Source organism: Biomphalaria glabrata, chromosome 1, assembly GCF_947242115.1.
Source record: "Biomphalaria glabrata chromosome 1, xgBioGlab47.1, whole genome shotgun sequence".
NCBI classification, from domain to species: Eukaryota; Metazoa; Mollusca; class Gastropoda; family Planorbidae; genus Biomphalaria; species Biomphalaria glabrata.
This window is the reverse complement of record NC_074711.1, coordinates 21405371-21430869: the sequence shown is the minus strand read 5'-3', so window position 1 is coordinate 21430869 and position 25499 is coordinate 21405371. Positions and strand designations below refer to the sequence as shown.

Genomic DNA, 25499 nt, shown 5'->3' with positions numbered 1-25499 from the left:
AGAGTTTAATAATTTTTGCTAATAGAGACAGCAGTGGCTTAATATAGCAGCCATGGCACGAAGTGGTTCATTGTGCTCGGGCCCACAACCAAAAATAGGGGCCCAAGCAGGCTCCTAGCTGTAAGAGATTTTTAAAAATGTGCTAACTGTAAGATTGTTTCAAATTATTACTAATTTTACTTAAAACCATTTTATATTTATCGTTCTTAAATTACATTTTTGTTATATTTATAAATAGAGCGAAATAACAAATCAATGTGAATCTTATTACTGTAGTAGGCCTATGAATCTAAACTGTTATCACTGATAGGAGAATGGACAAATATGAGTTACTGGAGTCTAAACCTGGACAGGGTCGAGGGGCTCGTTAGCCTTTGCTGGCTATCCACCTAAGAGAAGGAAAACTCTGAATTCTAACATCTGCAACTTGTATCTATACCCAAATATGGGAAAGGCTTCGGGAATCAACCCTGAGGAAAAATCAGAGCCGGCGACCCTAAGACAGATTGCATCACTCTGTGCTACACCCTGACAAAGCTTGCGACGCCGCTAATAACAAATTGTATTGGCACTTCCTGGAAATTTCTGAGATGAATCAAAGTCGCTTTTTTTTCCTAAGTCTTAAATTGTCAGTAGAGTGTTAATTAAATTCTAACATGTTAGTTTTCTTAATAATAATAATTTTGTTTCCCTTTAACAAAACTCGAACCTGGCAGCGCCAGAGAATGAGTACTCATTTGTTTCTAACATAATAATAATATAAAATAATAATAATAATAATAGCCAGCGTTTCTTCGGACGACCCTTTCTTTGAGCTTCTTTCACTCTATATTGAAGACATACACAATTTAAGATTTTAGTAACTACGAACAGGACTAATAGTCAACTTAAATTTAGATTAAAATCTGCATTATTTTGCCAATAAACAACGGTGTTAGGCCAATTCAATAAAAGAGTCTAAATGAGAATTTAAAAAAAAAATAATTTTACTTTTATACCGTACCAATAGGAATTTAGACATATATTTATTAAGTACATTATCTCATGTCATGATGTCAAAATGCAGAAGCACCTGATAAGGTCAAGCCCCCAGGCCACCAAATCTCTAGCTACGCCACTGGTGTAGAAACCTTATTTCACAAGTTACGAGTTCGTAAGAACTAAATCAAAAACTTGTTGATGTCAAAACAAAATGATTTATCATGTTTATCCTCAAAGCGAATCGTCATGTTTTCCTTCAGCTTTTTTTTTTTTTTTTTTTTGCTTGAGTAGCATAGAGATTTGTCCCCACTCCTTGATCGTCAACAAATGCAAATTCTGGGAAATTCTAACACTCTCTTTTGCTCTGACTTGCATTCTGGAATTCTATGCTAAGCCGGAGCACGAAATTAGTGCTTATAGACTATTATATTTATATTTATATTTATATATATATTATATAGTGAAGTACACGAGCTTCCTGTTTTAGTGTTTACATATCTGTGACAACGAAGCCTATCACACTGTACTAAGTCTAAGTGTACTTTATTGAAATTATTGACTTTAATAAGATTTAGACTAGACTCTAGATTCTAGAATATTCTAGATCTATCTAGACTCTAGAAGTCTAGATCTAGTTTGGATGTCATGACTTTACTTTTACGTACATCTAGATCTTTGATTGTAATAACAAGTTTGATTTTCGGATGTATGTAATTGTAAACTTTAAACTTAAAGTTAAAGTTAAACTATTTAAATTTAACTAGATCTATCTGTAATTCTGTTAGTGTAGTCAGTGTAGTCTAATTAAACCGACAGTTAGTTGTTACGTATGTAAATGTAACTAGAATAGATCTATCATAATCATAATGATTAATCATAATAAATCATACTATCATACTCATTACTGTAACTATGAAATGTTAAATCATAAATATCATTTTTATAATCATATGATAAATTGATTAAATAATGTTACAATATGTAGAATTAGAATGACAAGAATGATGATTGAATGTAGATAAGATAGTAATATTAAATATAAATAAATAATAAATTAAGATCATTTAGATTTAGATCTACTATAGTCTAGATAGATAGAATCATAGATCTAGTAAATAAATTTATAAATTCTTGATAATTGATGACTTGATTCTTGGTCTTTGGACTTGAACTTGATTCTTAATTGCCTAAATTGGTCATATTTATTTCTAAATTCTAGTGTTCTACTTCTACTTCTAGATTCTAGATCATTCCTACACTACACCTACTAGTACTAATACTAGATTGATGTCTAGTAGATGTAGATTAGATAGAAATAGAGTAGTTCTCAGTAGTTGTAATTATATATAATGCTATTCAAACACCTCTCGTGTGGAGTTTTTGATCTCCCATCGAGCGCCTCCCCAGGTGGCGGATAGGGGAATGCCCTCCAGATATGGTGGGTACCGGGGAAATAAAATACCCGGGGTGGACCAAAATCAAACCTGCTGCCTTGCAGGAAGTGGAGGGATCCACAAAGGCTAGGGCACCTTACCCGAAAATAAAGGCAGCTATCCAGAGAGCTGAAAGGGGCAGCCCCCCAGATGGTTATGCACAGGGCTAACAACTCTGTCATATAAAAAATACAGTTACGAAAACTAATACACACAAGAAAACCAGGACAGATCTCAACGGAAAACGACCTAGGCCTGGAAAAGGACATGATTTTTGTTTTGCGACATGGAACGTGCTAAGCCTTTATAGAGCAGGTGCGCTAGCCCAACTTACTGAAATGTTAAAGAAATATAGGATACCCCTTGCAGCCCTACAGGAAATCAGGTGGAAAGACTCGGACATTCTCAGAACCAAGGAGTATACTATATTTTATAGTGGTGGAAGCACTAACAACTTAGGTACAGGTTTTGCTGTTAAAAAGGAAATGGTAGGCAATGTCATTGGATTTAAACCTGTAAGTGATAGACTCTGCTCACTACGTTTGAAAGGAAAATTCTTCAACATATCATTTATCAATGTTCATGCCCCTACTGAAGATGCAGATGATAACACAAAAGAAGCCTTCTATGATGGACTGGAAAGAATTTATGATGAAGCGCCAAAGCATGACATCAAAATAGTCCTAGGAGATTTCAATGCAAAAATTGGAAAGGAACCAGCATTCAGACCAATAATTGGCAAAGAAAGTTTACATGAAGAGACCAACAATAATGGCATAAGATTAGTGGATTTTGCATCAGGAAAAGGAATGTCTATCAGCAGCACAAAATTCCAACATAAGAATATTCACAAGGTAACCTGGATCTCACCTGATGGCAACACCCAGAATCAAATAGATCATATACTCATAGATAAGAGACATGGATCAGACATACTAGATGTAAGAAGTTTCAGAGGAGCTAATGCTGACTCAGACCACCTACTAGTAAAAGCTAAACTTAGACAAAGAATAAGTACCATACACAATTACCAAAGAAAGAGAGCACAGCAATATGATAGTCAAAAACTCACAAAGGATCCACTTGTTGCAGAAACTTATAGAATGGCACTCCAAACACAACTGACAACATTAGAAAAGGACTGCGAAAATAACATAAATGAGCATTGGGAAATAATAAAGCATGCTATCAAAAGAACAGCAGAAGAGGTAGTTGGATTTAAACAAAAGAACGAGAAAATAGGGTGGTATGATGATGAATGCAGACAAACTATAGAAGAGAAGAACAATGCCCGAATGATAATGCTACAGAGAGAAACCAGGAACACTAGACAGCAATACAATGAAGCAAGAAGAAGGGCCACAAAAGTTGTAAGAAAGAAAAAACGGGAATGGGAAAAGTCCAAGATCACTAAAATTGAGGAACTAGCAAAGGAGGGAGACATGAGAGGAATGTATATGAAAATTAAAGATGAAAAGAACAGATTTCAAGCTAGATCACACATGTGTGAGAACAAAGATGGTCAGCTTATTACAGAAAACAGCAGGGTCATTGAGAGATGGGCTGAATACTTTGAGGAGATCCTAAATACCACTGAAGATGGAGACAATGGAGAATATGAACTGCCGCATGGGGGACCAGATCCCTTAGTGAACCCTCCAACACTCATTGAAACATCAGAAATAATTAGGACCATGAAGAATCACAAAGCACCAGGAGAGGACCAAATCACAGCAGAACTAATTAAATATGGAGGGAAAGACTTACATTCCCAAATACACAGACTAATATCAAGAATTTGGGAAGAAGAAGTAATACCAACAGAATGGGAAACGGCTCTTATAACCCCAATATACAAAAAAGGATCCAAGTTAAAGTGCTGTAATTACAGAGGAATCTCTCTACTAAATGTGACTTATAAGATACTGTCTAGGCTTATAACTAAGAGACTTGGAAAATATTCAGAAGAAATCTTAGGTGACTACCAATGTGGTTTCAGACCCAACAAATCCACAACCGACCACATCTTCACACTAAGATGTATACTAGAAAAATGCCATGAATACAACATACCAATCCACCAACTCTTTATAGACTATAAAATGGCTTATGACAGTATCAGAAGGAAATACCTATATGACACACTACAGGATTTTGGAATACCCAATAAGCTGACAAGACTTATACATATGACATTAAACAACTCAAAAAGCAAAGTCATAATACAAGGAGAACACTCACGGGAATTTAGGATTAAACGAGGATTAAGACAAGGAGACGCACTTTCCTGCATGCTTTTCAACTTAACACTGGAGAGGGTTATAAGAAATATACACATAAACACAAGGGGAACTATTACTAACTACTTCAGGAGAGAAAACATGGGTCCACAACCAACAGGGACGATATACAGCCAACCTCTACAATACCTTGCTTATGCCGATGACATTGCCTTATTGGGTAAAGAAACCTCTGACATCGCTAGAGCCTTCATACAACTAGAAGAAGCATCTCGACCAGCAGGACTTGTGGTCAATGACAGTAAAACCAAGTACATCACAATGACAAGAGACAATCAAACAGAGGGACAAAATATCAAAATCAAAGACCACGAATTTGAAAACGTCCAAACTTTCAAATATCTAGGAAGTACTATTAATTTCAAAAATGACCTAGTAACAGAAATAAAGGAAAGAATAGCAGCAGGCAACAGGGCATTTTATAGCACCCACCATCTACTTAAGAGCAAAATGATTTCAAGTAAAACCAAGAAAATAATATACAAAACTATAATAAGACCAGCAGCAATGTATGGAAGTGAGACCTGGACACTGACAAAGACATCTGAAAATTTACTTAACACTTGGGAAAGAAAAATCCTTAGGAAAATCTATGGTGCCATACAGGATGAAACAGGGTGGAGGACACGCACTAACCATGAGTTATATCAATTATATGAAGACCCACCAATAGTGAACGAAATAAAAAAGAACAGACTACGTTGGGCAGGTCACCTTGAAAGAATGTCAGACAACAGAGGGGCGAAAATCGTATACAGGCAAAAACCAAAAGGCAGGCGACTCAAAGGCAGACCCCGAATGCGATGGATAGATGACGTGGAAGCAGATCTGAAGCAGCTTGGGGTTAGGGCGTGGAGACGAAAGGCCCAGGAGAGATCTGAATGGAAGGATGTGTTAATGCAGGCCAGAGCCCTCCATGGGCTGTAGCGCCACTGGGATGGATGATGATTCAAACACCTAGATTGCCTAGATCTAATCTATTATAGTATTATAATTATAATATTGTATAGTTATAAGCATAGGCCAAAAATTTAAGTTTGACTTTGACAGCGCATTATTGACATAGACTTAGAAAAGAAAATGAAGTATCAAAATCTTCTTTAGTTTAAGGAGAATAAGGATGACTACTTATATTTGTGTCCCAAACCTATATTTGTTATTATATTTAAGGTCAAAGAGGCCATGTGTTTTCATTTAATTCAAACAAATTTGTCACACATTGTTTGATTCTAAACACCAAAATTTATTTCAAGCAGTCTCTATATTGACTATATTTTGGCATCAATAAACTTAGATTTTAATTCTATGTTGATATTAACTAAATTTTAAGATCCCCAGGCATAGCCGAGCCCCCCTCAAATGAAATCATTAAGATGTTTTCAAATTAAATGCATAAATAAATTAAATACGAACACAAAAAATAAAAATATGAACACACTTAAATTATTCTACCAAAATTAGGTCACTGGGATAGTGACTTCTACATCAACTTTTAGACTTATTTTATGTTTGCATGATTAGATGTGTGTTGAATGTTTGTGTCTTTTGTTTATTCATTTAATAAATTTCTAATACAGATGATCTTTTGTAGTATAGTAAAGGCTAGGATGGCCATTCTTGTCTAAGTAGCTGAATTCTCTATATTCTCTCTCTATAAATCTAGATCTATCTAGTAGGTCTAGATCTAGGCATTTAACTTCATTCAATTTATCAAGCTCACTCCAAACATTTTCCCATTTATTCTCTATAAAAAAGCAACAACAAACAAACAAATATAATATAAGATCATTAACATTGATGTCCAAAACTAGCTGTTTGAAATAAATTATGGTAAGAAAATCGTAATTTAATACAAACACCCTATAATCTATATAATTGCTTTGTGCGAGCTTTATCAATGGCTTTGGACATTGGGGACTTCTTGGCAGCCTTATTGATCTTAGCAAAATATTTGTTTCCACAAGATGGCAATTTTCTTCTTTGATGAAATGGTTACCCCACTGGGTGAAGATAATGGGGTTGCTGTTTTCGTACGCCCAGCATTTTCAAGATTCCTCAGAAGACTCCAGGCCTTAGAGCTATCCCTTAGGTTTAACCTTGCACAGGTGTTGGTCCAACGTTCTCGTTTTTCCCTGTTAACAGATGTTTTGACTTGTAGGCTGAGTCTGTTGTATTTCTGCCTGAGTGTTGGATTGTTTGGGTTCTTTTGGACCTTTTTGTATGCCCTTCTCTGAGCAATAACAAGTTTGTTGATTTCAGCTGTCCAAAAGTTTTTGAATTTTTTACAAGGGTAAGTTCGAGGAATAAACTTTTTAGCCATGCCCAGGATAGCTGTTGTTATTTGACAGTACACAAGGTCGACAGAGCTAGACTCTACATGGATCTTTTCAAGGGCATTGTCGACAGCTGTCTCGTATCCTTTCCAATTAGCCTTACTATAGCACCACTTTCGTGGTTCTTTAGTGGTCTTGGTGTTCATTTTAGAAAGAGTGGCAGTCAGTAATATTGGAAGGTGGTCACTACCAATATCGCCTAGTACTTGATAAGTTATGACAGATTCCAAGTTAGAAGAGACTAAAGAAAGATCTGGTCGTGATAGTGAACCATTGCTAGCATGCAGAAGAGTAGGACGAGAGTGTTTATTTTGCAAAAAAAAAAAGCCATTGATAAAGCTCGCAAAGCTGAGGAAAAAAGGTTAGTAGAATTGCACTGGTCATGAACTTTTTTACCAGACTGATCAGTGTCATCATAGTCCCAGGCAAGTGAATGGCATTTAGATCTCCAGCTATGATAGTGTCTAGAGTTATTGTCTCTCTGACATCTAAAGCCAGTTCTTGTTTTGGTGGATAAACATTGATGCACTTGAAGCGTCTATTATTTTTCCAAATTTCTAATACCAAAGTGTCTGTCCTCCCCCGACTCAAGTCTGTGGACACTTTCTTGGCGACCAGAGCATTAGCCACCAATGTAACCAGGCCTCGGCAATCCCCACAGGAGCAGCGGAAAACAGAGTACCCGGGTATTGAGACACTTCTTTTTTCACCTATCAGACATTCTTGTAGTAAGGCGATATCCACACACTCTTTGTGGAGCAGGTTAGTTATTTCAAGTGTCTTTGGAATAAGTCCTCGGACGTTACATTGAAGGACTTTGAAAGTTTTAGTATCAGATTTGGAAATTTGGGGATCATGTTGCTTTATCTTTCCATCTAAATTAGCATCAGGGATACTTACTTTCCCAGTATGAGGTGTTGGTGTTGGGTTAATTTTTTCTGAGACTTTTGGTTTTTTAATTGTAGTGTTTGTTTGGGGGAAAAAGGATGTTATCAGGGTTTGTGTGTTGGGAAGAACAGTAGCTCTTTTTTCACAACGTGGCCCGTTCTCCCTATGTACCAATGTTGCGAGGCGATTAGTAGCACATTTTTCGATGCCAGGCCTAACGCCCTTTACCTGGCCAGCGGAGCCTGTTAGGGTCTGCTCAGACCCGCTTTTCTTTGTAATTTTACTCGACAATGGTATGGGTTCCTCCAGGGGGAGGAGATTTGGGTTGCCCCTTAGAGCGAGCAGTGAAAACAGTCCAGACATGAACATTGGACTATGAATCGATCGAAAGACCAGTTAATTCAACCACTCGCTCGTATGGGCAGGGTTTAATCCACAAAAGTGGAGAGTGGCAGGAGACCTTTTTTTAAAGCCACCAGTTTAGGACCCACAAATTTTGATGGCTTGACCCTCCACTAGTCTCCAGGGCGGCGGCTGGTCAGTTCAGCATTAGCTAAAGCCCCGACAGACACAAATCCCTATACCAGATGAGCGTGCAGGGGTTATGTCGATCAGAGCTTAGCATTGCCCAGACCTCACCTGCAGAACTCTGCACCAGGAGAGCACTAGAGCTTGCTAGGAAAGTTGGGGCTCCCGCAACGTTAGCCCTTTTCGGACCACCCTGAGAGCAAAGGGAGGACTTACTCCAGTTACCAGGGGACACCACAAGGAGGTCGGCGGGCACTGTCCCCCCGGAATAAATAAACTACTCTATGTCTGTATGTACTATGATGTTAATAGTTAAAACTTAATGTAGGACTTGATTTGACTTTGACTAGATTACAATACTAAAATACTAGATAGATCTAGATTATCTAGAATCTAGTTCTAGATCTATATCTTGAATCTAGTCTAGGTCTAGATTCTAGATAGCCCTAGATTTATAATATACTATATTATCTAGAGATCTAGGTAGATATTTTGTTGAAATGTTCAAATTGTTGTCTCATTTTGTTGTGCTCAGAATCACTCTTAGATTCGAAAAATTATAATTAGAATTATAATCAATTATATATATATATATATCATCATAGATCTAGATTCTAGTTCTATGCATGGACTTATTGGTCAGGGACATGACATGTCTGAATAGCTTATTATGTAGATCTAGAATTAGAATCTACATCTAAATTATTCTAAATGCCTTCTAATAATTTATATATATATAGATCTAATAATAAGTAATTACTAATAGCATCATTTTTCTTGTAATTAATTGGATAATAATTGATTGGGCATTGGGATGAGAGCTGGTCCAATATTCTAGATCTACTTTCCCTCTATCTCTTCATTTCTTCTGGGTAGAGAGGAATTTTCATGTTTGTTTAGTATGAGTAGACCCAATATGATATGTGATGTCTGCTTTTTCATTGCCTTCTATTCCAATGTGTGCTAAAATCCATTAAAGGAAACAGCTTTGTTGATGATTGATGTTGTGCTTTTTCCCATTTTAGGAGCTTCTAACAATATAGTTGAATATAGCATAGCGGCATAGCATGAACAATGAAATAGGTCTAGATCTATATATGCCCAATAATTTTATTTTAAAATTTAACATTCTATTAGATTAAATTAGTTCTATATCTAGATTCTATGGTTAGAATTATGACTTAATAAATCCAGGTTGAGTGATTAAATTATAACTTTTAACTTCAATAAAACATACACATGTATCATCATTCATTGTATGATTTTTTTTCCTTTTCTTTTTCAGCTGCTTGTATTGCTTCATGGATTGCTTGGAAATATATGAAAAGGAGAAAAAAGAATGTTTTCAAACCTTACAATCTGTGTAGATCTATTTATGTTGTAAAAACGTCACAGGAATGGGATGAAGTATACATACAACTATTGAACGATTTGCAACATGCCAAGGTTTTGAATAGTACTTAATGCTTTATGTTAACTTAAACTTATGTTAACTTAAAAACAAATTATTGTTGCTGTTAGGTCATTCAACTTTTTAAACTTTGAAAATGATGATAACATTTGACTTAGGGAATGTTCATTTCTTTTTCTTGAGGTGATTGGTTTGGACTGTGAATGGGTTCACAAAAATAAAGTTGCCTTACTTCAGCTGGCTTCTGCAACAGACACTTGCATTCTTGTCTGTATGAACAAACTCTTCCCATCATTACCAGAATCTCTTAGAGCTCTCTTAGCAGATAAAAGGTAATAGAGCAGGTTTGCAATGGGTTTTTTTTATGAACGATAGAGAAAGATTTATTTGTGTGTTTGTGCAATTTAAAGTACATACTATTTATATGTGGTGCTTACAAATATACTTGATAATGTTGGAACTTTTTATTACACAGATATCTGTGAACAACTTGTTTTTGTTTTATTTTTGTTTTTTTCTAAAAATTAAAACAATGGAACCTTTATTTATTTTTAATGAGCATTTGATGACAAAAACAATTTTAACACCAGCTTGGCTATAGATTTTGTGGTTTAATACTTTCTTTTCAATTGGGATTGAGCTGTTCTGCTTCATTTGAATCCATGCTGTACATGTCTTTTCTTCAGTATACATGCCACTACTGAATTCTTGCACTTGGCTTGTTGATAGTTCTGAAGAGCTTTTTGGCCATTATGGGTGAGCGAGGTTTTTTCATGGCCAAAGAAAAATAATGTAAAAAAAAAAAACAACTTACATACAGGCATAAAGTTTATCCTGGATTTGTAGTTGTTGTTTCTTGTATTTTTTTTTTTTTTTTTTTTTTTTTTTTACTCTTTATAGTTTATGGTTAGAAGTTTTCAGCCAATTAGATTCCAGTTTCTTAATTCATTTATTAGGTTATGGGATAGGTCAGTATAATTAGTGTTTCTTTTTGTTTTATAAACTATTCAGCCACATGTAATAGTCTAACTTTTTTTTCTGTTGCAATGCTATTGGGTAGATCATTAAGTATTTTAGGAATAGTGAAATTGTTCTCGAGGGATGCCAGTGTTTTCTTTTATTTTTGCTGATTCAGAGCCATTTTGCTGTTTACTAGGAACTAACTGATACCAATTGTTATAGTAGGCCTGAACACTAACCTGCTACATCACAACCTATGGGTGTCAAAATTGGCCCTGGCATCAGTATACTATCTGGCCCACAAATCTTTTGCCATATGATGAGCACCCATTCATACCTGTCCTTAAAAATATATTAAACTTGATAATGCATCAAAAACTTTGTATATGCATGCATGGAATTTACATAACAAATTGTATTTCTAAATGTAGTCTGGCTGGTAAGCTATATGGAATATAAATCTCAAGAACAAAACAGAGCCTTAATTAGTTTGAATTGAATACTTTATCACATGGTTTTGTAATTATTGGTTACATGTATTTCGAAAAGAGTCAAACATAACATTGAAAAGGAAACTACTTTGATCATATACACGTACATATCCACATTCAAGGCATAATAAGACTCATTATCAATGAACTATTTGCTTCTAGATAGTAACTTGTGTCCAAATTAATTTTTTGTTGAACAGTCATCAACATCAAATCTTCCAAGTGTCTTCCCTATCAAGCAATATTACTGGTTTATCAGTTATTTTCCTTTAGAAACTAGTTGTCTGCAAAATAGATATTTAATGATAGGCTAAAAATAATTTGCTTAATATTAAAATTGATTAAACAATAATGAAATTAATAAAAATATAAACATTATTTAAATAAACATTTGTTTCCTAACTAGCATACTTAAAGTTGGCGTTGCTGTTGTTGATGATGGTAAAAGGTTAGAGAAAGACTATGGATTGAAAGTCAACGGTTGTGTAGATCTAAGGCATGTATTGAAGAGAATCAGGCAACACTTCATTTGGTAAGTCTAACACTTTAATTTAATTCTTCAAAAATATAAAATATTGAACAGATCATTTTTTTAAACTCCAATTTACCCCAAAAAAATTTTAAACAAAAATATGAATCATTATTTATTTTTATATATAAAATACAAAATAGGCAGTTTCTTTGTACATAGTTTATTATGACAGAAGTATGTAAGGCATTACAGCCACACTGTGGAAAAATAAATCTTACATTTAAAAACTATCATAGTCAATCTAAAGGTCTGCAAGGTCTTGCCAGAGGAGTTCTAGGTGTTGACATTGTCAAAACTAAAAGTATTCGATGTGGAAACTGGGAAACAGAAAAATTGTCAGAAGAACAGGTGAAAAAAAAATTCATAAATATTTTTTTTTTTACTTTATAGTACCACTACATACAACATTTTTTGAATACATGTTGTTCCTCTTTCACAGGTTCATTATGCTGCAACTGATGCTGCAGTTGCTATTGACATCTTTCTTGCAATGGTGAATAAAAAAATGAAGCATTCTTTATTGAACTGTATGGAGGCGAAGTCCAAGTTTTATGGTGAAAGTCAAAAGATAGTACAGGACCAGCCAAATGAGCAACCTTATGATGCATCATCAGTTTTATTTAACAATAAATGCAAGTACTTAAAAAATATTCATTTGTATGGTTCCATGAATTTTTCGTATTTAAGTACTTACATAAATTTTACATTGTCTTATGAAATATCATTTCAATAATATTTTTTTTATTCCTTTTTTTTACTACATTATTTTATTTTGTATTTCTTGATTTTCATTTTCAGCAGAAGTAAACTTTTGGAAACTAGCATTCAGTATGTGTCAAGGTCTCATAGATTGTTCCTATTCTGGCAGAATCCATCATGCTGGTGATTTGGTAAGTACATTCAGACAACTTATTCTAGTGTAGTCACACAGTATTAGTTCTCTCCACCTTCTCAAGTATGTTATATAAATCACCTAGAATCACACATTTTAAACTATAGAACTGTTAGTATATTTAAAAGTGAATTGGATTACCTTGTTCAATTCCACCTCAGTACTCTGGAAAGACTTTTAGAGTCCCGCATTGAAAATGTTTACATTAATGGCAAGATTGTTGCTTGATCCTTAGACTGATATTTTGCACTGCTAAAAATATGGCTAAGTATATTATGCACTTGGTATCCTCTTGGGTCTGCCACTCATGATAGTAGTGTCTAAGGTCTGAACTATTAAGTCCTTATAATTTTTTTTCTTTGTCTCTCTGTCTACATATTCATGTTTCCTGTTCCCAAGATAAGAAAAGACTGCTAAGATTTCATGCAATAACATAAGGAATTTTTAAAAAATAAATATATTCTACAATAATAAAAAATCAGCAGCATGGTGGCTGAGTGGTAAAGCGCTTGACTTTTCAGGAGCCTCATAGTTCAAATCTTGTGAAGATTGCGATTTTGAATTTCAGGAACTTTGGACTCCCTTGAATCTACCCAATTCTGAAAGGTACCTGGCATTTGTTGGGGAATGTAATGGTCATTATGCTGGCCACATGACACCCTTATTAACCATACAGCATAGAAACAAATGACATTTACATTATCTGCCTTATAGATCACGTCTGAAAGGGATACTTCAATACTTTGCTTTAATCAAAAATCAGATTCCTAAAAAAATTGAACTAAAAATTGAGAACACCAAGAAAATAAAACCATTTATTTACTTCAAATTTATTTTATAATTAAATCAATGAGAGACATAAAAAAAGTTTTCTGTCTTTTTGTTCTTAAAGTCAACAAGGCCGAGACAAATCAATAGGAATAAAGTAAAGAGCAATAGTTATAGCACACGTCAAAGACCACTTTGGGATAATTGTAAACTAGAAGCACCAGACGGAGCACTGCTGTGTACTTGTGATACGAAGAAAGCTCAGTGGTATCTGGACAATAAACTTGGTGGTCAGTATCTATATTCATATATATGTTTGAATTTCTGCACTACATACATTTTAATGTTTTTGAAAACATATATATATATATATGTTTTCAAATATATATATATATGTTTTCAAAAATATATATATAAAATATTAAAATGTATGTAGTGCACAAATTCAAACATATTGAAAAATTCTGATCAGTTAAAAATTGTTAGTATTTTATTTAATAGATGCTGTTTGTGAGGATCCCTTAACTGTGCGTCTGCGCTTTGAGCCGGCTAACCGACCGCAGTCAGATAGAAATTACTACCTCCAGGAGAAAGAGAATTTGTGTGTGGTGTGTGGACATGATAAAGATTATGTGCGAAAGTATATAGTCCCATCTGAATATAGAAAGTGAGTGGTTTTTTATTTGTATATATGTATTCAAATAAATAAAACTGGTTACCTTTCTTTGTTTGTAACTCTATTCAATGTATTGAAAATTTAAACTCTTAACCAAATTGATTGAATGCAACAAAATTTAGAATTTGAATTTATTAGTGTTTTTTAGTGGCCCCCGAAAGGGAAAAAGACGCTATTAGTTTTGTGCGAAATGTCTGTCCGTCTGTCCCGTTTAGATCTCGTAAACTAGAAAAGATATTGAGAATCCGACATCACAATATTTTAGACCATTCAAAGTTCTGCTGCAACGGCTACTTTTTTTTCCTGAAAGCGAAAAATCTAATTTTTAAAATCAGTTATGCAAGCAGTTTTTTAAAGAGAAATAGCTAAATAGTATGCATTATAAGTTAGACCTAATTTAAAACGAAAAGTAATCTTATAAACTTCATTTTCTTCAACATTTTTTTATGTAATTCTTTTGAGAATTCAAAATAATGACTGAGCATTTTCAAAACAATTACATTGTGTAAAGACTAGCAGAGGCTCGGTTAAGTGCTTAGCTTAGGAACCTAGGGTCCCGGGTTCTAATTCTGGTGAAGACTGGGAGATCTCGTAAAGACATCACAATATTTTAGACCATTCAAAGTTCTGATGCAATGGCTACTTTTTTTTTTCCTGAAAGCGAAAAATCTAATTTTTAAAATCAGATATGCAATCAGTTTTTTTAAAGAGAAAAAGCTAATTAGTATGCATTATAATTTAGACCTAATTTAAAACGAATAGTAATCTTATAAACTCCATTTTCTTGAACTTTTATCTTTATGGATCACTTTTGTGAATTTAAATAGAAGACTGAACCTTTTCAAAACAATTGCATTGCGTAAAGACCAGGAGAACCCTGGTAAAGCTTAGCTTTCGATCCGAGGGTCCCGGGTTTGAATCCTGGTGAAGACTGAGATTTTCAACTTCAGAATCCTTGGGCACATCTGAGTCTACCCAGCTCTAATGGGTACCTGACATTAGTTGGGGAAAAGTAAAGGCGGTTGGTCGTTGTGCTGGCTAGATGACACCCTCGTTAACCGTAGCCACAAAAACAGATGAACTTTACATCATCTGCCCTATAGACCACAAGGTCTGAAAGGGGAACTAATTAGGCCAGGTTCACATCTAACTTTGCATTCACTTGCACCTATCCTTTGATCTGCAGCACCATTGGGGCACTACACAAGATATGTCAACCTTCTTTCTCCATTCTTATCTCTCATTTGTCTTTGATATAATTTCATTTGGATGTTCTTTCTGAAAACATTGAAGCCTGCCTGGGTGGACCACTTCGGGGGCCGATTTTAAGTTTGTGTTTCCACACAAACTGTCTTTGTAACCTTGTTTTTTTAAAAGAAACTTCAGTTCTTTTTATGTAGTTAGTTAGGATATAATGCAAAATTATGGTATAACATTAGAGTGGGATATATCCAGTAACATTTATTCCATAAGTTTTATTTTAGGACATCTTCAAAAAAAAAAACGTGCTAAATATTTCCAGTAACTAAATATTTCTAGTAGATGATTGAATAAAAACTATTAATTGATATTATTCTATGTAAATCATCAGCTTTAGCAATAACTTTTTTTAAAATCATTGTCACTTACTTTTTAAATAACATAGAGTTAGTTATCCATCCATCTATCCCAGTGGCGCTACAGCCCATGGAGGGCTCTGGCCAGCTTCAACACATCCTTCCATTCAGATCTCTCCTGGGCCTTTCGTCTCCAGGCCCTAACCCCAAGCTACTTCAGATCTGCTTCCACATCGTCAATCCATCGCATTCGGGGTCTGCCTTTGGGTCGCCTGCCTTTTGGTTTTTGCCTGTATACGATTTTCCCTCCTCTGTTGTCTGACATTCTTTCAAGGTGACCTGCCCAACGTTGTCTGTTCTTTTTTTTTTCTGTCACTATTGGTGGGTCTTCATACAGTTGATATATCTCATGGTTAGTGCGTGTCCTCCACCCTGTTTCATCCTGTATGGCACCATATATTTTCCTAAGAATTTTTCTTTCCCAAGTATTATGTAAATTTTCAGAAGTCTTAGTCAGTGTCCAGGTCTCACTTCCATACATTACTGCTGGTCTTATTATGGTTTTGTATATTATTTTCTTGGTTTTCCTTGAAATTGTTTTGCTCTTAAGTAAATGGTGGGTGCTATAAATTAATAGTACTTCCTAGATATTTGAAAGTTTGGACGTTTTCAAATTCGTGGTCTTTGTTTTTGATATGTTGTCCCTCTGTTTGATTGTCTCTTGTCATTGCGATGTACTTGGTTTTACTGTCATTGACCTCTAGTCCTGCTGGTCGAGATGCTTCTTCTAGTTGTGTGAAGGCTCTGGCGATGTCAGAGGTTTCTTTACCCAATAAGGCAATGTCATCGGCATAAGTAAGGTATTGTAGAGGTTGGCTGTATATCGCCCCTGTTGGTTGTGTTAGTTATATTGTGTCATTATATATCTAGTACAAATATATAATAAAATATGCTAAACAAAGAATATAAAACTAAAAGGCTTAGCTGAATGAATTGATGTTATATTAATAGAAATGTGTTGGTACTCATTTTCTTTTTCTTTCAAAAGTTCTACTCATAATAAGAATCCTATTTCACATGAAGTCTAATTTCAATGAGCAAATGTACTTCTAATACTATCAATCCAGGTATCTACCTGAACAGTTAAAGGACCACAGTTCTCATGATGTGTTACTACTGTGTACAGATTGTCATAGAAAAAGCTGTGACTCTGATATCATTTTGCGCATGCAGTTGGCTCAAGAATGTAATGCACCATTAGAGTCTGGTTCATCTGCTAAAGTTGTGCTTGACCATGACCTTCAAAAAGTTCGATCAGCTGCAAGGTTTGTTCTAATCTTGCATTTTTTTTTGTTACAGATTTTTAAAGCACAATTTTTTATTATAATTATTATTATTATTATTAGTCTTGATCTATTAGAAATTAATTACATGTTTGATTCAAAATAATTAATGCAACTTCACTCAATGTACGATTTGTTTTTAAAAAAGTATTATTTTTTATTTTACTTGTTTGCCAGAGCCTTGAAGGCCAACAGAAAGACAATCCCAGAGAAAAGAGTTCATGAGCTTGAAGAAATACTGAAAATGTTTTATGGGGTTGGCACAATAAGTCAAGATGTATTAGAACAAGCCACTAGCATAGATGCAAGGTATTATAGAAATATGTTTTAATCCTTAACAATGAAAGCATTTAACTCAATTGAAGCTTTCATAAACATTGTGCTTTTTTAAAATAGTTTACAGAGTAACTTAATTACAACTTACCATTTTATCTAGATCTTAGATTTGTTTTGTGTGTCAAAAAGTACATTAAGCCAGAAGAGAGAAATACTAACACTATGAAAGAATTGGCTCATTGGAATCAGTCACTGATTAGTGATTTTTTTGTTTTCAGTGTTGGTTGTGTGGGTGGCTTCCTTTCGTGCGAATCTTGTGTGATGTTTTCTTTTATGCACCATAATGGTTTGTGCACTAGTTCCTAAGGACGCGCTATGTTGATGTCATTGCTTCATTGCTTCTGTTGTGTTTTTGCTGATGGCGGATCTTTTGCTTTAGCTTTCTTTTATTTTCTTCCCCAGCATTGGGCTTGGGACTCTGCGAGGGTCAAGCTTGATCTGGGTGATGCGTTATCACCCTTGGCATTGGCCTGTGGCCATCGTGAGGTCAAGTTGAACTGTTGCATTGTTTTGAATGTGTACTTGATTGAGGTTGAATGACTTGCTGAACTTGGACATTTGAACTTATTCTTGTGTACATACTCATCACTCATATCATATCATCTACTCATTAAAGTGTTATCCTTTAAATTCTTGTTGTTAACTAATGTAAGTTAACTTAATGTTATTATTAAATATTGTGCGTGTTGAACAATTTTTGTTTGTTCAGTTGAATAACATTTATTCAATGTTTAGTAAGCCATAATTTTAAATATTATTACTCTTTGTTTACTGTTGAGGTGTGTGTGTGTGGGGGGGGGGTGGAACCCGGGATTTCAATGAACTTATGTCTACCCCTAGATCAACAAGCTAGGAACTCACCTGACATCCCCCACTGATTTATTGAGTGAATAAACATCAACTTTGTGTTTACAAACCATATTCGTTGTTATGAAATTTGTTATTGTTCTTGACTTGATTTTCTTGCTTGTTTGTCAAAGACAACTCTACTATGACCAATCACTTATCCTGCTAGTTTAAAGTGTTAGCATCTTTTTTGTTTCTTTTTTTGTGAAGGCAAAGGATCAGAAAATATCAATGAAAAATATTTGAAAAGACTTTTTGTGTTGTTCCTCAGCTCATATTCTTTTCCAGTGGCATGGTCATTAAAGTGAACCAGGTCATTCATCATTTTTATTACACACAAACATTTATTCGCATCATTACTCTACCATGTCCGAGTACCGTTTTTTTTAACCTATGCCTTTTTTGTGAGATTAATCTGACTGTTACATCATGCAAGTTTGCCTTATCATGAAATATACATTTTGTTTAGCTATTTGAACCACAAAAAATCTATCTGCATCAACATCCACAATTGACTTATAAATAATTTCTTATTTTAAATGTCCAGATTCAACCGTGAAGATTACATCCCTCATGGCAAGAAAGTTGTGGAACATGTCAAAAAAACTAAAGACCTTTTATCCTTCCAAGCCAGATGGCGCCAACATTTTCTGGATACCATGAAGCCACAATTCCTGCCAGCCTTTTGGTCTGTAGATTATGTACCTGAATGTTGGATCCACCAGAAACCCCAGACATGCAGTTGAAAGTCATGGATTTATTTTATTCTCCAGGGCAACAAAATGTATTTATTCACATTGCACACAATTTAACAAAAGAAAATTGTAACAAAAAATTAAAAGAACATTTTTAAAACTTGTTTTAAGATTTTATTTTTCATCTTGCAAAATGAATTTTTTAAAATAGCATGAGTATAAAGTATATATATATTTTTTTTAAAGATATTGGACTTCTAACATATTTAAGTGAAATATTCTTTTTACTTAAGGATTCCTTTGAGTTCATATTGCTTTTTTTTGGTTTATGCACTTGCCAGAGTTCATTTTTCTGCTTTTGTGAGGTACGCTAGTTCACTGATATACCATAGCCCAGTAAGAATAGAGTTCATAAGTAAGGTTTTCAAAAAGTGTACAAAGCAACTACTTTTGAAGGGAATCGCTGAATCTTTCAGCATCATGAGTGTGTTTCTTGGATCTGGTCAGTGTACTGGCATGTTTCATTAGAACGGCTTCATACAGCAGACTTGAGTCACCCTCAGGTTCTGGCTGCTGTGGATGTGTTGCGGTAGCAGTAGGTCTGTCAACAAAGTTTGGCTTGTCTCCCTTTGAGTTTCCGTATTTTGGTCTGTTCAATCTCGAGCTAGATGGAAACATGTTGAGTATATTGCCTGTAATGTTATTTGGCAGATTAGCAAACGTTTTAGTGAATTTCAGTAGTTTTGACTTTTTCTGATTAGTTCTTGGAGGATGTTGATTAGCTGATACAGGTTGACGAATGTCAGAGGACTGAACATTAGATGAAGCTGAGGTATCTTTCTCTACCTGTGCTGAGCTACTTTTATCATCTGATACAATGACCCATGCTAGAGAATCGTTGATTTTATGTTGAGAAGTGTTGGCTTCATCCTTGTCATTGCCACTACTTTCGCCGCCATCATCACTAGCGATGACCTCGTTTCCAACTTCCTCAGCATCTGCTGAACACACATTCGAGTCTTCTATGACTGGGTCACTGTAGGATTGCATCTGTGGCCTGAGATAAGTCTCACTGTGTTTCTCTACACGAAGAAGCTTGTTGCTTGAAGTGCTGGTCACGTGGGTGCTCCATGCTCCAATATCTTTGGTCTCGGTTGGGCCAATATCAAATGTAGCTCTAGAGTTAGAATGTAGGCTTTTTACATCCGTGGCTACTAAAGGGGAACTACCACTTTGTATACCTCTAACTGGGCTGCCCGAGTCATTGCGTTCACATTTAGATCTCATTACTGGAGAGCTCCAAGCCATTTTAGGTTTTTCAATGATAAATGTTCTCTGTTTGGGGAGAGCTCTTCTATTTTCTGGTGATGTGTTGCTTACACTTTGTTCTCTGATTTCTTCTTCCTGATGTTTTATTTCTGTGGAAGAGCTTCGTTCACCTGGCAAACAGTTCACTTTTTTGAGGCTTGAATTAACTGCTTTAGATATTTCAGACTTAGAAGGCTTACTGTTTTCTTCAGTGGATTTGGATTTAGTGACTTCTTGGTTTATATTTTTTGTGTTATCTTCTACATCAGAAGGGCCATCATCCATCAGCGTATCAGTTTTGGAATTATCCATTTCTTTCTTTAAATCACTTGGAAAGTTTTGTCGTTTAATAACAACCTTGCAAGTAGCTTCTGATTTGTCATTGAAAAACAAGTGCATGTTTGTTGCTGCTTTGTTCACATTGGTATTGGTCTCACCACTAGGCTCGAACACTTTTATTTTGACGGGCTTGTGGTTAAGCAATCTCTTCAGTTGGCTCTTAACTCTGGTCAGGGTATTTCTGGCAGATCCATGTTCACGGTGAGTCTGCTGATTGTTAACGGGCGTACCCCCTGTCTCCCCCAGCTGTTCTGTGGAGCCGATGGTGGGTTGTTTGAGTTGGTCACAGCGAGACGTGGTCAGTGGTTCCTCTCTGACCAGCGCCATGTCGTCTTGCTGCTTGTTCATGTTGATATTGTTCTGCTGTTTGTTATCACAACCTGCACTTGGGGAGTTGCCGCACGATTCTTTATTGCCACAACTGTTTGCACACTGTTGTTCGTTGGCATCACATTTGGAGGGATCCTTGTTACATGTGCACTGTGGACTGCAGAGTCCGCATTTTGAACACGCCTTGTGTTGGTCATTTGTGTCACAATTGGGTGGGCACTCTGCCTTCTTGTCCTTCTTTTTGTAGCAGCTTTGGTTCACATTGATTTGTTGGTTGTTGTCCGGCCTATCATGAAGATACTGATCAGTCTTAGGCATGGGGCCAATTTTTTTAATCTTAGGTTTTACTGAATCGTTTGTCGCTGCAGCAAGTTTTGTTGACATTATTTTTTATCTTTTTATTCAAGGCAATATTCTTTGTGGCAATGATATGTAAATGTCTAGTGTAGACTTGCTTCACGCTCATTGATTTCACTACTGTGAGCTAAGGGGGGAAAAAAAAAAAAGAAAGGCGTTACAAGGGAGACAATGTGTATGATACTTTGTAAATGTAATAATCGTATTACCTCCCCTTAATGTCTGGCTCGCTAAACATTAAATTTCGATCGAGCTCAATGATGCATTGTGCAAATAATGTTGTCTTCTCTTCCACACCCAGCTACATACGGCCTACCCCCAAACAAAACATCTGCTCAGAGTCAGATTTAAAGCTTATTAAGAGTTAGTGAAAAGAAACAAGCAAGCACTCTTTTAATACACACTTTAAATACACACGTATCTAGAGACTAAGATTCGCTTATTCTAAGAGCAGCCAAAGTGAACAAACTTTCGGTGAGAGAGGGCTGGAAAGTCAGTTGATAGTTTCTTATAGTCATTTTTTTTCCTCATCTTAATTTTTCTAAATGAAAAAAAAAATCATAACTTTAAACCAAAAGGTTCAAACAATGCAAACTCGTTAATAGCAGAACTATCATTCATTAATAGCTGGGGTATTTATGTTTTATTCATCATCATCAAACCCCATTGGAGTGAGGGCTTGAGAGGCTTAATTCCTCTCTTGCCAAAGCCCTGGACAGAATCCTTGCTGTCTTGCGTAGTGCGTATATGTCACCATACAGACAGGTCGAGAATTTTTGGTTTCCCAGACCTGTCGAGGCGGAGAAAAGCAAGTCTGGAGCAGTTCATTATATTCAGAATACAATTATTCACAGTTAGCAGAGGTTTGCAAAAGCCTAGAGTGCAGCAAATGAACAAGCAAAATAAATAAAAAATACTATTTAAAAAAGCTTATATAAGGAAAAGAATTGCACATTTAAAGCAATTCATCTCAATATTGTAAATTTCCCCCCATTTTTTATATCAAACAAAATTAATAAATTATCGCTAATTAATTAATTTTGAAATGGATGATTTGTTTAAGCTTGATCTGAGAATGGGAAGTGGGAGAAATAACGTGGACAGAATTTGTATCATACATACAGACGAAGTGAGCTGATATAAGCTTTGTAAAAAAAAATGTGCTTAGGATTAGCCTCAAAGCTGCAAACAAAGTAATTAGACATGGCGATGGACTAGATTCCAACAAGAATTGATTTGATGGGCAGGGAAAGCATTGATCATTAAAAGAGTCTTAAACCCTCACTAAGGTTACATTTAATGAGCTAGGACAGAGTGAATATGTTCATAGCAGAATCTCTGAAAGGGGTGTCAATAATGCCTTATGCTCTTACGAGAGAGTTGAAATGTTTGAAATATCAAGTCTGTACGAAAGAAAGAGAGAGTGGCAGTCAATATGAGACATGGTGTCTGTAAGATAGAGATATCAATTCGTTAGGATGAAAGATTTCAAGCCTGTATGTACAAACTCTCTCCCCGCATACAACTCTTGATACCACTTATTGACTTAAGCGGAATCCGAATTGATCTTGCATATCTCTAATATCAGGCATAGTCATAGATTATGATAGATATATCAATATAGATCTATCATGGGCGTAGCCAGGGGGGGGGGCTCTTGGGGTTCAAACCCCCCCCCCCGAAATGAAATCCCCCCAGGGGGGGGGCGGAATTAAGTTACTGATTTTTGCTTTCATTTTGTTTATTTTAGGTGAGATTTTAATACTAAATCATCACTTACCACAGCACAGCCGAGGCAGTTTTGAGTTAAAAACCCTCTACCAGGGGGTTTTGAGTTTAAATCCCCCTACCAGGGGGTTTTGAGATTTTAAAAACCCCTATCAGGGTGTTTTGAGATACAAATCCCTCTACCAGGGGACTTTGAGTTTAAAACCCCCTACAGGGGGTTTTGAATTTTAAACCCCCTACCAGAGGTTTTTGCAGTTAAATCCCCCTCTTCTATAAAACAAAACAAAAAAAAAATGCAAACAACAATCCCCAAATTCCAACAGCACAGTTGAGGAAGATTTTGATTTTAAAACCCCATCTAAAATTTACGATAACCCCATCTTCAATTTAAAAAAGCAAATTACACACTCAAAATTCTATGAGCGTAGCTAAAGGGGTTTTGAGTTTAACCCCCCTCCCCCTTCCAGTTGGGGTTTGAAGCTAAAAAGTACCTCTTCAATATAAAAAAAAAAGCAAATTACACACTATAAAATCTATGAGCGTAGCCAAAGGGGTTTTGAGTTTAAATCCCCCTCCTCCAGATGGCTTTTTCTTTAAAGTTTAAAACCCCTCCAGATGGTTTTGAGTTTAAAATTCCCCTACAGAGCGTTTAGAGTTGAAAACCTCTCTCTTCGATATTATTTTAAAGCAAACTACAGTCACCAAATTCTATGATCGTAGCTAAATGGGGTTTTGAATTAAAAACAAAACAAAAAAAAAACCCAGAGATTTTTTAGTTTAAAACCCCACAGAACAGATGATTTGACGAAAAAACTTTCCTTTTCCATATAAAATCTAAAGCAAAATACAGGCATGCAATTCCAAGAGCGTAGTCAAGAAAGGTTACAAATTTCTACCAGTGGCTTGGGCTCCATTAATTGTGAATAGTCTTCTACCGAAATTGAAAATCATTAAATGTGTCTCAACAAAGATGGCTAAGACAGATTTTAGGAGTCTGTCATAGAGATCGGGTCTAAATCAAAGAAATCATATGCCGAACTGGGAGTCGAATCCTTAGTAAGGTTGTGACAGAGCGTCGCATGAGGTTTTGCGGGACATGTTTTCCGACAAAATGAATTACGCAAAATAAGAGTTGCGGAAACAGCTTGCCGGAAAATGCGCCGAACGGCGCGAGAGGGTCTAAGTCAGTAAGAATAGCACATTAGGTTTTTGAAATAAAACTTTTTAATAGCAAGATAATGCACTGTAGATACCTCAGACTATGCATTTTGTTGGCTTTCAATACCAGAAATAGTGCTTGGCGGCGGGGCTTCGCCCCGCGCTGGGGGAGCGCTGCGAACTCCCCCAGACCCCCTTGCTAGCAAGGGCGGGGAGTCTACAATAAACAATAAACGTATTCCGAAAGGGTCAGAATGTAATAAAGATTAATTATGTACACACACACACATACACATATATATATATATAATTTTTTTTCGCGGAGGGGGGGGGGAGGTCGGGGCCCCCCCCCCCAAACCCTCCCCGAAAAAAAATCCTGGCTACGCCCATGAGATCTATACCGGGTATCTAGATCTAGACTCTAAATGTAGAATTACAGTTTCGAACCTTTCAAATTCAAATTATAAAAAAATTGATAGATCTAAAAAATGTTTGTAGCAACTAAGGTGGAACCATTCTAGAGATTTATCTAGTCTAAACAAAACTTACGTTTCACTAACTAGAGTTGGTAATGACAGTTTGTAAACATAATTTCTAGGTTATAAAAAAAAATTGTACCTGCTTCTATGTATTGTAACGGTCTAAAAACGTGTTCTATTTACTGCATGCTAGAATTGTGGGACTTGAGCTCACAATCTTTTTTTCAGGTGGCGCTGTTCGGTGCGGCACTGGGGAAAGAAAGTGCTGAATTTTAACACCACTAGAGCAACTAGTGGAGAGTCTAAAAATACACAGTCACAACTCATTTAGAGATTTTTCACGATACACTAACAATGTCAAGGACGTTGAAATGATTTCGTATTGATTATAAATCAACTCCCCTAAATTACTGCTAGATAGTTGTTTTAGAGAGTCATATAATGAAAGTCTAATCCAACTTTTATATTGAAATTAGTGAAATTATTTTGTGCTACAAACAGAAGAACTTCACTTTGATTCAGCACTGCTAAAAAGTGCACACACACACACAATTATTTGCCTTTAAAAACAACAGATGAACTCTAACCTTTTCTTTTTGTTGTGTACACCGGATACACCAAAAAGTTACTTAGAAATATTTTCCCGCCATGAAATTCTTAAATAGCGAAAAGATTTCATTCCAAAACTTGATTAACTTGGTAGTCAATGGAAGACGTTGATCAGATTTGTTTTTGTTGTCCACATTCTCGATAACATCCTTGTTATTATTAATCTTTACATTATTCTGTATCTCGGCATGAGTTTTTTTTTTAGAAAAATCCTCTAAATCA

General features: G+C 35.5%; 2 protein-coding genes across 8 annotated transcripts; one reads left to right on the top strand and one right to left on the bottom strand.

Moving 5' to 3' along the window:
• Positions 1-1530: 1530 nt before the first annotated feature.
• LOC106071181 (exonuclease 3'-5' domain-containing protein 2-like) lies at positions 1531-19133 on the top strand. Of its 6 annotated transcripts, none has more exons than XM_013231221.2 (12): positions 1531-1687; positions 9749-9909; positions 10058-10206; positions 11732-11857; positions 12094-12205; positions 12297-12489; positions 12656-12747; positions 13642-13807; positions 14019-14184; positions 16877-17074; positions 17270-17401; positions 18822-19133. In XM_013231221.2, exons 1-12 carry the CDS (start codon positions 1627-1629, stop codon positions 19018-19020), a joined length of 1755 nt encoding a protein of 584 aa, XP_013086675.2. In that variant the 5' UTR covers positions 1531-1626; the 3' UTR covers positions 19021-19133. The 6 variants fall into 6 exon arrangements, with proteins under 6 accessions (XP_013086675.2, XP_055884063.1, XP_055884045.1 ...); XM_056028088.1 differs by lacking the exon at positions 1531-1687 and adding an exon at positions 6145-6237; XM_056028070.1 differs by lacking the exon at positions 1531-1687 and adding an exon at positions 6591-7408.
• LOC106071180 (uncharacterized) lies at positions 19116-24925 on the bottom strand. Of its 2 annotated transcripts, none has more exons than XM_056028045.1 (2): positions 24808-24925; positions 19116-21430 (listed from the first exon to the last, which is right to left on the bottom strand). In XM_056028045.1, the coding sequence occupies exon 2, from the start codon at positions 21328-21330 to the stop codon at positions 19414-19416; it is 1917 nt and encodes a 638-aa protein (XP_055884020.1). In that variant the 5' UTR covers positions 21331-21430; positions 24808-24925; the 3' UTR covers positions 19116-19413. The 2 variants fall into 2 exon arrangements, with proteins under 2 accessions (XP_055884020.1, XP_055884026.1); XM_056028051.1 differs by having other exon boundaries at positions 24739-24894.
• Positions 24926-25499: the final 574 nt, after the last annotated feature.

Coding starts and splice junctions, on each gene's coding strand:
- LOC106071181 (XM_056028063.1), top strand. CDS start 7,571: ATGCACTTGAAGCGTCTATTATTTTTCCAAATTTCTAATACCAAAGTG. Junction 10,207..11,731: donor GCTCTCTTAGCAGATAAAAG/GTAATAGAGCAG, acceptor TTTCCTAACTAG/CATACTTAAAGTTGGCGTTG. Junction 12,748..13,641: donor TCCATCATGCTGGTGATTTG/GTAAGTACATTC, acceptor TTGTTCTTAAAG/TCAACAAGGCCGAGACAAAT.
- LOC106071180 (XM_056028045.1), bottom strand. CDS start 21,330: ATGTCAACAAAACTTGCTGCAGCGACAAACGATTCAGTAAAACCTAAG.